Source organism: Rosa rugosa, chromosome 5 (assembly GCF_958449725.1).
Source record: "Rosa rugosa chromosome 5, drRosRugo1.1, whole genome shotgun sequence".
Classification (NCBI taxonomy): domain Eukaryota; kingdom Viridiplantae; phylum Streptophyta; class Magnoliopsida; order Rosales; family Rosaceae; genus Rosa; species Rosa rugosa.
Window position 1 is genome coordinate 54,292,336 of NC_084824.1, and position 18,409 is coordinate 54,310,744.

Sequence of the window (18,409 nt, forward strand, 5' to 3'; positions counted from 1 at the left end):
TCTTTAGATGATGTTGAAATTTCACGCAAAGGTCCTTGCCATTTGTGATCCCAAGCCAAATTTCCAAAGAAGAGAACAAAGTTCAAACCATCATGATCACAAAGGAAAAATGGAGGACTCGGCCCAATACATATTTGGGCTTGGGCTTGTGCCTCGGTCCATTGTAAAGTTCAGCTCGTATATAACAACGTAAAGACTTAATATAGAGACAACAGAATCCCTACCCGGCATTAAGCAAACGTAGCAGAATGCAGGGTTTGCACATAAACAATCAAACCCACCAGCTGACATGCATGGAGAACATTCATAAAAACGCAAGCTAGAATTTATCATCTAATTAGGAAAAGAAAATCTTGACCAATATCCTTATGAGTCCAGGAAACCAGGACCCTTATTATAATAGGGAAACCTAGTACAAATTGGAATGTCTTAAACTCTGAAACTTTTTTGTTTTTATTTTTAAAAGGATTTTGGAACCCAGTCTTGAGGGGACAGAAAACCTGAACCCCAAGCTACAAAAAAATAATTACAATAATTCTCGTAGAGAACATCCTATATGTCTCATCTAACAAAACATCATCAACGGAAAATAAACTAGCAAGGTGAGCAAGCCTATTTGCTACATCATTTGCTTCATGGTAAATATGTCGGATTCTAACTGATTGAAAAACATTTAATTAATCTTTACAATCATCTAAAACTCGATTTACCTTTGAAAAATTCTTCTCCTCCCCATTGAGAGTAGCAATTAAAATGGCATATATCAATGTTAGACCAATCTTGGTGAATACCAAGTAGTAGACCAGCTCTACATGCCTTAGCTTCCATATTTAGGGTCGAGTATGCATGTACAAAAGGTTTAGCTAAAGCAGCAATACCCATACCCGAATCATTTCTGACCACCATGCCAATTGCCCCCACAACCATCTTCCCCTCTAAATGCACCGTCGTAATACGTTGATATATATTTCAGTCTACCACGAGATGGTTTTTGCCACTTGGTAAGAGGTCTCTTCTTCTTCCTCATAGCCTTAGGATGGTACTTCTGAAACTCATCCAACAATCATACAGTCCTCGAGATCATATTCATGGGCTGTATGTAGCACCTTTCCACACCATATTATTTCTCTCAGCCCATAATTGTAATACCCCGAAAAATCCAAATTAAATTCCATAGATTTTTAGAAATGATTTCACGATAGTAGGAGCGAGTACGAAGCTTGGAGGAGTTGTGGAAGTAGTTCGAACGATTTTATTTTCGAAAACAAACGTTTTTTAGGGGGTCAACAAAGTTGACTTTTTATACGTTCAAAATTTGGGAAAACTTCCTTCATGAAAGTTGTAGAGCTCGTCGATACGATCACGTGCATATGTGGAACGCAATATTCGGAGTTCGTATGAATAAGTTATGAATATTTGAAAATTGAGATTTTTCTATAAATAGGTGGAAAATCTGATTTATTTCGGAAGGACGAAAGTTTCTCAAAATTGCATTTTGGTCCCTGGAACTCTCCGTTCTCTCTCCTCCCTACGCAGCCGACCCGGTCGACCCGACCCGGCCCCATCTCCCTCCTCCGGCGTCCTCCGGCCACGACCCGGCCCTCTCCGGACTCGCCATGACACGCCCAGCCGCCTGGTAGCCTCCCCTTGCACCGCCGCTTCCCCCAGACGGAGATCGGAGCTCCCCAGCCACCGATCGGTGACCCGGCCAGATTTCAAGTTTTCCGGCGTTCCCTCGGCCGATCCTTCCCATTTTCGTGATCTCCTCTTCCTCCTGATCATCCCCATATAGGCCTTGCATGACGATTTTGGGTGTAGAGCGCTTGATCAAGGTTTGACTTTTTCGACGGCTCTGATTCAATCTGGAATCAGATCAGACGCTCCGGATTAATCCAAATTCAAAGCTTGATCTAGGACGATCTAGGCCAAACCAGACTTAGCTCCAGGTATGAAAGACGATCAACTCTTCATTTTGAACCAGTTTGTAGTTGGTCACTTTGCCATCGGAGGTGGTTGACCGGCGTTGACCGCCACGTTGACCGCAGTCTGACCTCCGCTTGTGGCGGCGCGTCGGACCTTTTTTTTGTGTTTTCATTATCTAGGCGATGATCTACGCATCCATACGAGCGTTTTGATATATTACAAGGTTATGGTAGAAAAAGTTGGTAAATAGTGGATTTACGTTTTGACGTTACTATTTACGGTTTTTACGTTTTATCTTCGGTTTACGATCTGCGAAGATCAGACCATCGGTTTTACTTCAAATTTTAATATGTTGATCGTATGACTGTCCCGGTGACTTTGTGAGGTCACGGGCGAAGATCCGACCGTTGGATCTTCGTATAATTGAGAAATAGTGATTCGGAAGGCGATTCGTGAGAATCCGACCGTCGGATTTTCATATAATTTTGTGGAGATGTTAGTAAGGGCGATTCAGGAAGATCTGACCGTTGGATCTTCGTGATAATTTTGGAGGATGATCCTAAAGGCGATCCGTGAGGATCCGACCGTTGGATCATCATTAAATTCAGATCCGACCGTTGGATCATCGTTTAATTTGAATCCGACCGTTGGATCATCATTATATTCAGATCTGACCGTTGGATCGTCGTTTAATTACATTTATGAGTTGTTGGCTAAGTTAAGATCATTATTGGATTAGGTTATCGACGGATTGATTTGGCGGACAATTCGGGAAAATTGTTGTTTTAGCTGTTAAGAAGACGCAGCTGGATTAGAGGTGAGTAAACCTCACGTGGTTCATATTACGAACCAAATAAATTTAATTACTTTATTTTATCGCAATCGTGTGAAAATATTTGTGGAATAAATATTTGTTTTAAATCATATGGACTTGATCAACTACGGTCCATAGGTAAGTAAAATGATTTCATTTATACAAATGAATTTCACGGTTTTTATGCTTGAACTATAGTTGGTATTAGTGGTCATCCCTGAGCGGATGATTACGTATATATATATTTACGTGAAATATATATATTGGTTGATGCGTGATTGACGTGATGAAATGATTGAGAATTGATTGGTTATTATTATTCAAGCTATTAATCTCACATTTAATTGTTGAATAATAGAATATTGATCATATGATGTGAAAGCCATTTTATATGCTCAATCATGATTATGTGGAAATTATTTTAAGAAATAAAGATTTATCTTGAAATAATATGTCTCTTTATGTGGGTGTACATATACATATATACGATCTATAAATGATAAAGATTGTATTTTGTGAATTTGATTATGTCTGAGAAGTACAGTTGTGAATCCGGGTGATTCCTACAACCCCGTGCTTAAATGAATTACTGGTAAATGTGTTTTGGTGTTATGAGACGTTAAGCCTGGGCCCTAGTCCCTACAGATAGTGCACTATTATACTCTTAGGAAGGTTGCTTACTTTGAGTATACATACTTGGGTATAGTACGTTGGACCCTAGTATGCTGCGGCTTTCCCGTACTTTGGGTATAGTACGTTGGACCCTAGTACGTGGATTTATGATTTGTTACCAGTCAACCTGGCTTACTCGTGCTTTGGGTATAGTACGTTGGACCCTAGCACTTGTATTTATGATTTGTTACCAGTTAATCCGAAAATTCACTAAAAAGAAAAGTGTACTTATATTATTTTGATCAAATATCTATTGGTGATATATTGTTAATATGTGAAGGTGTTAGTGAAAAGAGAATCAAGCATGCTTTGCTTTAATGTTATTTCACATATTAATGTTGCAATATTTGTTGGTTGTGATCAGTCAAATGTTGAGTTTTAAAAGAAAGCATCGAGAATATACTTATATGTTTCTTATTGATTTTTGGAGTTACCTTGTGAGTGTGTTGATTGTTTATTTGAGTTATAATAAATATAATTGAATAAATCAACAGTTCTTTCTTGTTTACTCATACTGGCTGTCAAAAGCTTACCGGGTTTTGTGTTGTTGCAACTCCCGGTACACTATTCAAATTGTGTAGCGGGTAATCCTACAGGTCAGGAGAATCAGGGCAGTGATCGTGCGGTTTAGAGTATTAGTATTAGTATTAGATTTATAGCATTTGTTTTGTGAGGAGAATTGTGCTCTCTTGAGCTTTATAATTTGTTTTGGTGAGAGTGTACTGTAATAAGTAGCTTGAGGATTTGGTTTATGTAATTATCGAGAGGTGTAATGTGCAGTTGATTTTGAGAAAAAAATTCTGAGATTATAAACAGGGTATTTGAGGTTCATGCTTCGAATATGAATTGCTTAAATTCAGAATTCGGGGTGTGACAATAATAGTCTCGCTGGTCAACAGAAAGCTCCGGGCCAATACAAATAGTTATTTGGGCCAACACATATCACACTCTTCGAACCCATGCAATTACACAAATACACTACAAATTAACCGAAACCCTAGCATTGAGCTAGAAGATCGCCATACAGTCGTACACCAAAAACCGAAAAGTCTAGCGGAATGAAGGACAGTGGAGATCTCAAACGTGCACATGAAGATTTAAAATCATAACTCCAAGCTGCAGAAGGTATTGGAGATGACAGGACCAATGCATTACCGGATGAGATTCTCTGTCATATACTCTCTCTTCTCATGCATTTATATATGAGGATAATGCAGCTTGCATTGAGCAAATGAAGCTAGGTTTCATCAAGGGAGACAACACCAAACATATATCACCTAAGTTCTTTTACAATCAGCAACAACAAACACTTCTAAAGATTGAAGTGAATCAAATCCACGATTGTAGCAGACTTATTTACTAAGTCGTTATCTAAATCCACATTCGAGAAGCATGTGCAGAGCATCAGAATGAGAAAATTATCCGAACACCCACGATTGTAGCAATCAGGGGGAGATCTCGACATCAGAGGGAGGTATAATGTCTACATGTTTGATCTCGAAGAGTGAAGGACGTGTTGTACTCTTTTTTCTCCTCCTCAAGGTTGTTTTGTCCCACAGGGTTTTTATTACTCGAGCAAGGTTTTTAACAAGGCAACATTTGAAGCGTCATGATGTCATAAGCGAGATACCAAGTTTGAGCGGCACAATGGGGAGTGTTGAAGGATATTTGACTTTAGTGTGTCTTGTCAAACTAGAATTACTTTCTATAGTTGTAATAGGAGAGAATGTTGTAGATTCCTTTTTCTAGTTAGAATAGGATTTCTTGCACTCCAACATACTCTATATATATCTATTATCAATGAAAGACACAACTATTCTCTACAATTTTCTCTGCATCCTTTATTCTTAAACACGTAGAGCTGGAAGATCGCCATACACTCATACACCAAAAACCGAAAAGCCCAGCGGAATGAAGGACAGTGGAGATCTCAAACGTGCACATGAAGATTCAAAATCACAACTCCAAGCTGCAGAAGGTATTGGAGATGACAGGATCAGTGCGTTACCGGATGAGATTCTCTGTCATATACTCTCTCTCCTCATCCCGTTATATTCTGTCCGGACCACTGTCTTGTCTAAGAGGTGGAACAACTTGTGGACTAGTTGTATTACCAACCTTGATTTTGACATGTATGATTTCCGTTCATCATGGCATAACTATCGCATTTTCGTCAGGTTCGTTAATCGGGTGTTGGCCTTACGCGACTCATCGTTAGACATCAGAAGATTTCGTGTTGATTGGGTCGATTGTGAAGATTTCTCTATTATTGATCGTTGGATACGTGCCGCCATCAAGGCTAATGTTGTTGAGCTTGATGTTTCTTTTTCTGTGGAATGTTCTGGTGAACCTTACTTGGTGCGTCCTTTCGAAATGCCTCGAAGTGTTTTTACCAGCAAATCACTGGTGGCTTTGAAGGTGAAGTCAGATTATCTTACCTATTCTCTTCCTACAACAGGTTGTTATTTCCCAAGTCTCAAGTTCCTTCATTTTTCTTCTGGGTATAATTCCGATTCGGCCTCAGAGGAAAATCTTTTCCGTAGCTGCCCTGTACTCGAAGAGTTGACTATAGAAGGACATCATAAGGAAGATGTTTTGAATTTCAACATATCTGCACCTGAATTGCGGATGCTAACGACCATCATTTCAGAAGAAAGGCATGATGAAGAATTTGATGAATCGGATGAAGATTCTGGCGGAGAAGGTTCTGGAGAATATAGGGTAGAACCCTGCAATTTCTTTATCGATGCCCCGAAACTTGAAAACTTCTGTGTTGCGGGAGAGGTTATGTCAAAGTATATTTTGGAGAACTCAACCTCCTTAGTTCAAGCCAAAGTTCAACTCCAAGAGTTCCATGAAGCTTGCGCTCACCGTGTTGCTGAGTTCTTGGATAGAATTTCAAGCGTCAGATATATGGTCCTTTCAGCTCCTGATTTTAAGCCTTGTTTGCCGCATGTTTTTAGTAATTTGATCAAGCTAGAGCTGGTTTTTTACAATCAGTCTTGCTGGAAATGGCTTGCCGACGTGCTCAACATATCGCCTAATCTAGAATATCTTGTCTTAGACTTTGCAAAAATCAAATCAGGAGGACGAGATTCATTGCCTGATTTGGAATCTTTTGGCGATGACTTTGCAAGCATCAACATGAGAGAAGGATGGGATTCCTTCCATCCACCAGAGTTTTTGCCTAGTTGTTTGTCTTCACAGCTCAAGACTATCTCCATAAAGGGATTCAAAGGAACACCGAATGAGATTGGCGTGGCAGTGTATTTGTTAATCTATGGTGAAGTTCTAAATAAGGTGATTGTGTCTTGTGAGAGTTGTTCCAGCATTCGCGGTGCAAAGGAGAAGATTTTATCCTTTGTAAAGGGTTCAAAGACATGTCAAGTTAGTTTTATCTGAGAAAGTTTTATCTGAGTTAGTTTTATCTGAGAAAGTTTTATCTAACATGTCAATTAAAAGGAGGTTCCATCATGGTATTTTATTTTTCTCAAAGGTATGTCAGTATCTTTTGGTTATTGACTTGGTTTGCAGCTACGAGAATATTTCAAGTTTAATTCTGTCTAATACTTGGAAGTCTCTAGTCTTCTTTGTTTCTTTAAGTTATCAACGGGTTGAAGGCCGCAAGTTTCTTATTATACAAGTAACCAGCCAAGTAATTCTCTTTCTTAATACTGGATAGTATTTGGGTCTCAAGAACTAGTCTGTATAAAGAATACAAGCAGATTACTAAAATGCACTGCCATCTCAAAGTGCCTACTAACCTACATCTTGAAAGAAGTACAAAAACCAAGCCCAAATATGAACCTATATCTTCCGGCAGGCAACAGGTCTCAGTTATATACAAAAACAGAAACACACTTCAACTATGTGTGAATGAAAGAAAAATTGAAATGATCACCTCACTGAATACACGTGGTAACTTAGCTAACTAACCTGACTAATTTCATATCCCATGAACCATGACAACAAACATTATGAGGATCATCAATGTAATAGAGTCTGCATGTGTAGTCGAGCTACCTGTACATGAGAAAAAGGCAGAGAAAATGAATTCAGCATTACACTGTCAATATGAATAACTCAAACAGATACTTTAATCCCATTAGTATAGCTGTTGGAACTAGCATTCAACTGAAATTTCTGAGTAAAATCAGCTCCTAGAAGAGTCAAAAGTCAAATAATATATGTTTTGTTGTACTGCTTTCAATAAGTAAAGTTTCCACCAGAAGTGCAAGAGTTCACCCCCCAACACACACACACACACACACACACACACACACACTTGACAGAACAGTCAGTTTCTATTCTCCACCATAATTCTTACTATTGTCAGCCAATGCAGGTGGTGGAGGACTAGTAGACTTATTTGACACCGAAATCCCAAGGTTTGCACAATCGATTCCAATTGTACCTTAAATACAAAGAGTGAAACAGTCAGACATTATCTTCTCATCTGCATTGCTGCATACTCATTCATCATCATTATCAGTATTTAAAAACTTTAGGTGCTCTTACATTCTTTAAAGCAAGGGAAGGTAGTCACATTGAGCAGGTTATAATAACCTTCTCCACATTCACATTTGTACGCCAATTTTGATGTCTTGTTGCAAGTTCCACCTCCACAATCCATCCAATAGCAAGCTATAAGACCAAAAATATATAATAAGTGAGTTTATCTAGGAAAAGAAGGAGAAAAAAACAGTCTGTTGTATAAGAGTCAATACGATCAAAGATTGATGTGTTGGTCTTGTTCGATTTATCTGAAATTGGGGCTGGTGCTTTTGCACAGGAGTAATCCAGGTTACCTATAAACATCCACAACCATATATCAGCAACCTCAAAATCATGACATTGGTTAGAAATTATTCATGTAACATTATATAAATCTTTGACTTACGGGTAGAATATCAAAGTTAAAAGGAAAGTTACACTCAAAATCTTTTGACTTATAGGTAAGATATCAAAATCACAGCTTTGCAATTAGAAGTGTGTGCATATCTCACAAAGACAAGATTAGTGTGTGACTAACATGCACTACCAAATTAAATTAAATGGGCATTATTTATTAACAGATTTTGTCCTTTGGGGTCAGCTGTTTGTCATGGTTTGATATATACTTCAATTTTATCTGAAATGTAAGCTGTTCTGCTGTTTAAATTTCAGTCCCGGTTACTTGCCCTGTATTTATTGCGGAGAACAAAGGCTATCCATATACCAAAAACCCCTTACCCCCAAGTCCCCAACCAGTTACCACTGAGCAAAGATTACTAACATCAACCAAAGTACTAAACTAAGAAACCGGCATTTAAAAGTATTAAGATTTTTTTTGCATATTTAAGAGCTTTAGAATAACAAACACTCTTACACTCCCAGAAAAACAAGGCGCACACACACAGACACAGATATATAAAATAAGGAGAAATATGTATGTGTGTGTGTCTATATTATTTTAGTCGAGAAGATATTATTTGACTGTTATTACTAGATACAGTCCATAATCTACTTGTTTATGAATTATGGAACGAGAAAGATTGAGAGCCCTTACAATTGGGAATCACACAAGGTAGAAACTTGAAGTGATCACTATTCTCAATAGTGGTCCGATTCCACCCAGAATCACATTCACATTCGAAAAAGAAAGTGCTACTGGTTGAAGGCTTGCATGTCCCTTTACCACATTCTATGCCTTTGCAAACATCAACTGTGATCAGAAACCACCATTCCAAGCGATAGTGAGATAAAAATGAAAATCAAAGAAAGCCCAGTAATTTAATAGCAAAAGAATGAGAATGAAACAAACCCATGACTGGAGAGATAACAGGAGCCAATATGTCGCCTAATGACTCGGCAGTGACAGATTCAAGAGGAAGAAACATGGCAAGAAAAACACAGAAAATGGGGAAAGCCATATTCTGAAGTCTCAAAATTTGCAGATACTAAGACAAGGCAGAACAGAAGCTGGCTGGAAATGAATGAGAGAGAGACAAAGGGGAGGAAGGGCGGTGAGGTATGCTTGTGATTTAATGTTTGACCTGTGGATCGGATGAGATGAACTTTGAATTGGAATGCTCTATAGTACTAGTTAAGATTTGCTATAACGTGGCTGAGCTTCAAAGGTTTACATGGGCAAAAGTAGGTAGTTGGGAGTTGGGGTATGGATCTTTTTTCAATACATGGACACGTTAGATTTATACATTGTCCATACTCTTTTGAGAAACTTTCAAAAAGTGATACGTTTACATAAGCTTTATTTATGTCACTTTTTTGAAACTCTTTCTATAAGATATTTTTTCGACCACAAAATAAAAATTTACAACGAAAAATCTCGAATATAGCCAAGACTTATTCTATTGGAATTGAAAGCATGAGATGCGGAGAGAGGCGGTGAGCTCTTCCATGCCATCAAATAACGAGCATGGTCAGTATCAGTTATAGCATATGTTAGAAAATTAGTTTCTCTTTTGATATATTTGAACCGAATTACTTGTAGCTGTACGTTGAGAGAGCTAGCATTTGGATGTTATTTTTATCAGGAACTTTATCCGTCAGGAAGGAAAAATAGCACCCATTATGCTATCCAATATTAGCTTCCCTTTGTATAAGAGTGATAGATTGTTCATACTTATTTGGTCGATATCGAGAACCTTTCAAGAACTTCTTATCGATATTTCACTGGGCTCCCTCAAATCTGACCGCTGCTCAAGTAGTAATACCGGATTACCGGCTACGTTGTCCTCAACATGATTGAAATTACAATTCATGGTTAATGTGTGATGGAGATGTGATTACGACCATCTTCACCACCACTAAAAGCTTTTAAGTTGAGGCAGGTAAAATTCTTTTTCCCTCATAATGTGGTTTTGAAAACTTGTTCATAGCAAGTCATTTTAGAAAAGAGCTTTATGTAAAACTTGTGACGACTGTACTTGAAAGTTTCCTACTTATTATTGTGGGTAGATTCAAGTCGATAATCCATATGCCATAGACATAGAGTTAGGGTTAGGGTAAGGGATTTGAACCTAAGAACCGTTTGGAAAAATATTCAAAGAGCCAACTCGATCTTTAAACTTTAATTATAGGCCACCAAGAGGAGCAGCAAAATATTAATTGAACTTTGAAGTTTGAAGTGGAGCTGATTTCATTGATGATGGCAACGAAAAGTTCTAAGTGATTAGGCAGGAAACAGTTGTAAATGCCCATTCAATTTTGAAATATGCCCAATGAGTCAATGACCATACATAAACATTAAATTTTTTAACAAATTACCAATAAATACAAACTCGCTCAAATAATTCCCACGCGCAGAGTTGAAGGGACCTATTTCCTTGCGGTGAGCTCATAAAGTCCATGTAGACATGTAGGCAAATTCTTTATTTTTTACTGACGAAAATGTCCCTTAACGCACGTAAACGAGAGAGAGAGAGAGAGAGAGAACAAATCTGGACCAGGTCAATCAAGGAGACGAATTTGGAAATCTCACTCAAATATGAAGTTGGATTTGTAACCCAGATAGAGAAGAGATCTAGATCTGTATCTATATTTGGATCGAGATTGAGATCAATCAAGGCGATGAATCTAAAATTTTCATTCAAACATGAACTTTGAATTGTAGATTTAACACTTTGAGGTATGTTTTTCTATATTTTGAATTTTTCTATTCCATTTCTATTGAAATTCACAATGGGTTGTTTTGCATGTGGATTTTCTTGTTAATTCAGACTTACTTTTTATTATGTTCATGGTGTTGTAATCAAATGCTAGCTGATATATATAATATGATTGTTTTTTTTTTTTTTTTTTCTGGTTAATACATCTGATTTTACTTAATCGTTGGTGTTTAATTAGATTTTCACAGTTCTGTTTTCATGAAGTAGTTGGTTAATTCAAGTCTCTTCTTGCAGGGTATTTTAATTTCTATCCAGTGGCTGAGGTAGATGTTTTGTTCCTATTACACAGTTTGTTACCGTTACATATAATGACGGTAAAGTTCTTAGGAATTCTAGTTATCTACTAAATCCCTACCGACCCTCATTAGCAATTAACATATTCCTACTAACCTACAATAGGATTACTTTATTCCTACTGATCCTCAGTAGCAATTTTCTATTTTTATACTAATCTTCCGTATGAACTATTGGTTTTCATATTGACTCGTAGTTAATTCCCTATTTCAGTAGCTAGTACACAATTCTCAATTACCAACTTCAGATTGACCGTCAATAGGAAACACATCCTTGCTACTGACAATCAATAGCATTGATACATTACTAATGTGTCACTTTCATTTAGTAGTAGTCACCCGATTTCCACTCATAATGAGGCAAGAAATTCAATTCCTTACTGATTTTGTTAGCAATTACCCAATTATTAATTGTTTGTTACAATTATACTGACTGTCAGTAGTAATAATCAAATTCTCTGTTGGTACTCAGTAGTGATCATCTAATGGATACTGATGAGTCTAAATGTTTTCCATATGAACTTCATCTAGTTAGTAGATTTAATAGTTTAGTTCTCTCTTCATACATGTCTATAGCCTCACTTTTATCATGTATTACTTAATCATTTACATATACGAAATAAAGTTGCACTAACAAATACTGTATATATATCAGTAACTTAAACTATATATAATAACAATTGACATGTTCATGATTTGTTTATTATTTGTAGTTTCACAACATGCCTACCAAAAAATGTTCATAAACTATGGATAACACGTGGAGAGTGCAAACAAAAAGAAGGAAGTATAAACTCAATGTTAAGAACAGAGGCAAAGACCAAGAATGTAGCAAAGGAGAAATATTGTATTGTAGTACAAAACTAATCTCAAAATTTACTTGTCATTAAAGTTGAAGGTGTTTTTGAAATGTCAATCAAGTGTAACATTGAGAAAGCTAATGCAAAATTGCAAGATTTTTGAATGTTACTGTTGGTCAATAGTATTTTATAATACTTGCCTTGATTTAGATGAAAATGGCTAGCCAAATATTTTTGGTTTATTTCATTTTATTGTCCATGCGGTGGCAGTTCGGTAATGACTAGTCATTTTGAAGCTGCGGTGGCAATCTGATAATTACTGGTCAATAGAAAGTGACTGCGCTAAAAGTAAGCGCGCAATTTAACCCTGCAAAATGTAGTTGTCAGTGTAGAATAAATAGAGATCGTTCTAGCCGGGGATTGATGGTACACCTGTAATTGCAAAAACAAGTAAATAATTAATAAAAGTACAAAGTATTATTTACAAAAATAAAACAAAGAATAAAAATATATACAAGTTAATGTAAAAAGGGGGTTTAGGATTATAAAATTAATAATTAAAATAAATAAAATAAAGAAAATGTAAAAACATATATACCAGGGTGGAACGCAAGAAATAAAGATCAAAACCACAATCATATGCATGAAATCCAATCACAATTCCTATAGTTGATTAACCATGTCATGAGAAAGAAGTTGACCATGTGAAACGTTAATAAGTAAACGATTTCCCATTTTTTACTTTCCTTGAATAATTAATCTAAGTGAAAGCATCTAAATTAATCCTATTGAACATGCAATCATAGTCTAGAAAGCTAGCTAATCAAGAACACATTCAACGCATGAAGAACAAAGAAAGGATGTCAACCAAAGTGAACAACCTAGTATGAAAAAGTTCATCTATTTGCAATCCTCCTTAATTGATTTCGACTTTTGTCCAAAGCCTTTACTACTTATGATTTAGGTTCACAAAACTATTAGGTGAATTGTTTACCAAAATCTAGCTCCAATTACATGCATATATCCTAAGTTGGCCACCAAAGAACACATACATGCAAAAGTTTTCTGTAAAACAAAATCAATTAAGCAATCTCACATAAGCAACATATAAATCAACATATAAAAATAACAACTTTATTTCAAAACATATAAACGGGCTTCAAACTTTGCCCTTAACGTCATGTTAACTAGAATTCATAACTCTACGAAATCAAACAAAGGAAAAGAAAAGAAAGTTTGAAATACACCATGAAAGATGAATGACAAGCCTTCAGACGAAGAACTTGAAGATCCTTGAAAGCAAGCAATCTTCTAGGGATGACACAAGGATGGATGTCGGATAAGATCTTGATGTATTGCAAGGCTTCTTCTCCTCCTTGGTTGAGACGCAGGGCTTCTGAAGACTAGAGAATGGAGAGAATTTTTGGTGTTTAGAATTGTGAGGGAGAGAGGTGGTGTCGTGGTGTGTTAAGTGGTCTCAATGATGCTCCTATTTATAGGAGGATGACAACTTAGTCTTCAAGTCTTCAAGTCTTCAAGATTGATCCACACAACATCAGCCAATCAGATAATTCCACGTCATCTTTGCTATGTCATCTAACCAATGAGAAACCTCCAATTTAACACCTTGATTTAGGGAGATTATTTTTCAATTAATTGCATGATTATTTTATGATTTGTCTCCTCAATTTCAGCCAAGAATGAATGTGGAGATCAAGGAATGTATCTGGACCTGTTTTCAACCTTTCTGCTTGTTGCAATCCCTTGAATTTCTCCTTCCTTATCTGTTGAAATCTCCCTTTGGCCATAATCATGCATTTAGGATTTAATTGAGATGTCATTATCCATATATATTCTTGAAATTCGGCCAAAATCAGTTTGCATCAAATACGGACCCAAAATTTGATTTTTAACCATTTTTTCTTGCCAAAAATGACTCCCAATCCATATCACCTTTGTAGAGGACGTTTTGAGCTTGTTCTTGGGCTCTCCTAGTCCACCTAGGTATCCTATTGTCATCAGGACTCCTAGTCCAACGAGGACTCTTCACATGAAATGTTCTTGAAGCTTTTGCTTTCCTAGTTCAACTGGGACTCCTTGTGTCATTAGGATTCCTTTTCCTGGCAGGAGTAGGTTTCCTGGTCTGACCAGGAAAACTTCATTTCTTCATTTCAGCTCATTTCTGCAGCCCTTGTGCTTTGCCTTAGCTATCTCCAACGTTTTCCTAGCTTCTTTTTTTCCTTTCAGTTTATTTCAGCTCCATTCCCTCCATGAGACCTAAAAATAGAAATTTTTATTAAAATTACTAAAAGTAGAAACTTTCTAATAATGGAAACTTTCCTAAACAAGAAGGATTTATTTAAGGAAATAACTAAGTAAATATGAGGAAATAACAATTAAAATGTCACATTAAAATGCTCCTATCAGAAAGATGCGGTGACAATTTTGTAATTAATGTAAATTTTAAAGTTTATTTTGTATTAGATAGAAATATAATAAACCGCATGGTATTACGTTAATTTCTGTTTGCGCATGGATATTAGGCTGGATCAATTTACCTTATTGGTAAATTGCTCTAAAATTTTCATGATTACCGAGCAAGCCATCTTCAATGGCCTCAGGATAACCTAATTTTTCAAGTTCCACCTCCACAATCAATTTAGTAGCAAGCCATATATACAAGACCAATCAACTATATGAAATTCATTACTGTTATGACAAAGATGCTCTTGATAGTTTTTCTTTGACCTAGCACTATCGTTTCTAGGGTTTATAGTTGACGGCCGTGTATGACCAGTCTATGACAATTCTCAACCTTCTTCCATGGCGGACTCACTCTCCACCCTGCAGGCTACAGCCTTTGCCTTGTCTGACGAGGCTCATATTGATCTCGGGTTGGCAGGTGAGGCATCCCTGCAAGATAATCACCATTATATGGTGGGGAAACTGCTCACACGAAACCCTAATATTGCTGGCTTTGTTGGATCCATCACTACCATCTAGAGGATGAGACAAGGGCTATTAGTACACGCTGTTGGGGAGCGTTTTGTGTTCCAATTTGATCATGAATTAGATCGGAACAAATACCTCCATGGTGGCCCCTGGTTTTATCGAAACATTATGCTGGTAGTGGCGCCATATGTCGCTGTATCAATTGTAGACTCTGTCCCACTTCACTCCTTGGAGATCTGGATGGTAGTGAAAGGATTGCCACCAAAACTTCAAAACAAACTCGCTCTATCCATGATAGGATCTTCTAACTGGAAAGTAGAGCGTTTTGATCAAGTGGCTCTCCATCGACAGGACGAAGAACGACGAATTCGTCTGGTGATTGACACAAGGTGTCGATTCAGATTCTTTTGTAAGTTCTCTTTCTTTACTACAATGGTGGTTGATTTATCTTTTGTTTATGAAAGGGTGAAAGGGTTGTGCAAGAACTGTGGTTTGTTTGTTCATGATGTGGAGGGTTGTGATAGGAGCATTTTAATGCGACGTTTTAACTGTTATTTCCTCATATTTACTTAGTTATTTCCTTAAATAAATCCGTCTTGATTAGGAAAGTTTCCATCTTTAGAAAGTTTCTATTTTTAGTAATTTTAATAAAAGTTTCTATTTTCTAGGTACATTGGAATAAATGACAAGGAAATAAAGCTGAAATGAAGAAATGGAGTTTTCCTGGTCCAACTAGGAATCCCAGTCAACGCAGGAATCCTGATGAGGCTAGGAAACCTGAAGGCATTAGGAGACCACATGGCTTGAAGATGACGTGGGAGATATTATGGGAGATTAAATCTGATTTTTGCATGGGAAATGATGGAGATAATGTGGAAATCAAGGAGATTACGTTGAGAAAATCAAGGGAGAATTTCAAGGGATTGTGCAACAAGAAAAGACTCAAAACAAGTCCAGATTCGTTCCTTAATTCCCTCAAGATATGTTGGCTGAAATTAGAGAATAAAATCTGCAATTTTAATGTGGAAATCAAGAGAAAATCAAGGGGAGGATGTTAAGGATAAAGCCATGGAGAGATTTAAGGGAGAAAAAGTCCAAAACAAGTCCCGATTCATTCCTATTTTCACTCAAGATTATTTTGGCCGAAAATTAAGAGAAAAATCAGATAAAATCTTGGGAAAATCAGCAATAATATATTTGGAAAGATTAGGGATTGATTTTGGAGCTTCCTGATTGGTTGAATGACATAGCAGAGCTGACATGGCATTAATTCATTGGTTGGAGCTGTGTGGTGCAACCAGAAAATTCCTTGGAAATTAAATTCATGAAGCCTTGCCTTCCCCTATATAAACCCCCCTATGCTAGATGTTTTAACAACAACAACACCACAACACCTCTTCATTCAGAAAAATTATCTCCATTCTCTAGTTGCAAAGTTCTGCGTTTTCAAGCAAGGAGAGGAAGAAGAAGAAGGAGCCGTGAAGATCATATCCTCCATCATCCACCTTGAAGGCTTGCTTCCAAGATTCAAGATCCAACCATCTAGCTCTCCATCTCCATCTCCACTCACGGTGTAATTCGTTCCTTTTCCTTGTAACCTTTTTGGTTTCCTTGTTTGATTTCGTATGAACTTGTTTCTAGTTAACCTAACGTTTAGGGGCAAAGTTTAAGCCCAATTTCTATGTTTAAATAAAGTTTTCAGATTCTATTATTGTAATTCGAGAGTTGCTTATGTGAGTTTGTTTAATTAAATTTGCTTTATAGATATCTTTTGTATTTTAATCTTATGTGGTTCGAAACACTTACGGTTTTGATATGAATGGTGCTAGATTTAAGAACATGAAATCAACTTTTTGTTTTGTGTAACTTGAATCGAAGTAGTAAAGGTTTTGGACAAAAACCGAATTTAATTAAAGAGGATTGCAATTAGGTGGACTTTTTCATACTAAGTTGCACACTTGAGTTGATAGCCTTTCTATGTGTTTCATGCGTTAAACATGTCATGATTGACTAGCTTTCTAGGGCTTGATTACATGTTTGATAGGATTAATCTTTGTGCTTTCACTTAGGTTAATTAGCATTGAAAAGTAAAAAATGGGAAATTATTTGCTTTCGAATATTTCACATGATCAACTCCTTTCTCATGACTTAGATGATCAATTATAGGGTTTGAATCGAATTTGATTACATGGAATTGGTTTTGATTTTTGTTCCTTGCGTTCCACCCTTGTATATATGTTTTTACGTTTTCTTTATTTTATTTACTTTAACTTTTGATTTTATAATTCTTAAACCCCCCTTTTATTTCGTTATTTGTATATATTCTTTTTGTAAATAATACTTTTTACTTTTACTAATTAATTAATTGTTTTTGCAATTACATGTGTATCCTCAATCCCCGGTTAGAACGATCCCTACTTATTCTATACTAACAACTACATGCAGGGTTAAATTGCGCGCTTACTTTTAGCGTTACCAGGTTGTAATATGCTCTTTGTCAAAGAGAATGAGGAGTTGCAGATGGCAGTGCCAGTGGGTGAGATGGCGGGTTTGTCAATTGTGGCTGCAGTGGGAGGTTCTCGCACTGTTACTGTGCCTAGGGTTTCTGGTAATTCTAAGGTCCCTAGAAAGCCTAGAATTTCAGGAGAACTAGGGTTTATGTCCTAAGTTGCAGCAAAATAGGCTTTCAGCACAGAAATCAAGCTGCCTTCTTCTCCCATCTGAACTCTGAGTTTCAAGCCTCGGGTCTGCTGAAGAATGGGTCGCTATCTGTCACGCCTTTGATTTTTAACACAAATAAAAATTGATATATAATCCCATAATTATACATGCGTGATGGTTCAGCCATCAATACAAAATACTTGGAAACTTTTTCCCTTTAAACCAAGTACATACTGACGCCCTGAACCCACTATGTCAATACAGACCCGCTCCTCAGAGTCATATATTACATAAGCTTACGAATTAAATTGTCACCACAAAATAAAACGTAAATGCTCCTCAGAGCTTACTACATAACGGAAGTCTTTATCAACGGTAAAGTCACAAAAATGGCTTCCTACCGTAAGGCTGCAAAGACGCTACCTCAGCTTCAGCCACGATTATACTGATCTGCAGGATTAACCTCTACACCATTGAATAGTGCACCGGGTTGCCACACAACAAACCCGGTAAGCTTATGAAAGATTATATGAGTAAACTCAAAACCACAAAGTAGAAACACATTCTTAATTCACCTTAACCTAAACAACGATAAGCACATAACTCACAACTACAACCATCTGT

The 18,409-nt window shown here is 36.9% G+C and overlaps 2 protein-coding genes across 2 annotated transcripts; one reads left to right on the forward strand and one right to left on the reverse strand.

The window, feature by feature from the left end:
* Positions 1–5,246: 5,246 nt before the first annotated feature.
* On the forward strand, positions 5,247–7,037 carry LOC133712800 (F-box/FBD/LRR-repeat protein At4g26340-like). The gene has a single exon (XM_062138909.1). The coding sequence runs from the start codon at positions 5,321–5,323 to the stop codon at positions 6,809–6,811; it is 1,491 nt and encodes a 496-aa protein (XP_061994893.1). The 5' UTR covers positions 5,247–5,320; the 3' UTR covers positions 6,812–7,037.
* Positions 7,038–7,194: 157 nt separating this feature from the next.
* On the reverse strand, positions 7,195–9,545 carry LOC133710562 (uncharacterized). The gene is made up of 6 exons (XM_062136664.1): positions 9,213–9,545; positions 8,958–9,113; positions 8,137–8,217; positions 7,928–8,053; positions 7,737–7,823; positions 7,195–7,432 (listed from the first exon to the last, which is right to left on the reverse strand). Exons 1-6 carry the CDS (start codon positions 9,319–9,321, stop codon positions 7,356–7,358), a joined length of 636 nt encoding a protein of 211 aa, XP_061992648.1. The 5' UTR covers positions 9,322–9,545; the 3' UTR covers positions 7,195–7,355.
* Positions 9,546–18,409: the final 8,864 nt, after the last annotated feature.

Coding starts and splice junctions, on each gene's coding strand:
- LOC133712800 (XM_062138909.1), top strand. CDS start 5,321: ATGAAGGACAGTGGAGATCTCAAACGTGCACATGAAGATTCAAAATCA.
- LOC133710562 (XM_062136664.1), bottom strand. CDS start 9,321: ATGGCTTTCCCCATTTTCTGTGTTTTTCTTGCCATGTTTCTTCCTCTT. Junction 8,218..8,957: donor ACCTTGTGTGATTCCCAATT/GTAAGGGCTCTC, acceptor GGATGTTTATAG/GTAACCTGGATTACTCCTGT. Junction 7,824..7,927: donor CTTCCCTTGCTTTAAAGAAT/GTAAGAGCACCT, acceptor TTTGTATTTAAG/GTACAATTGGAATCGATTGT.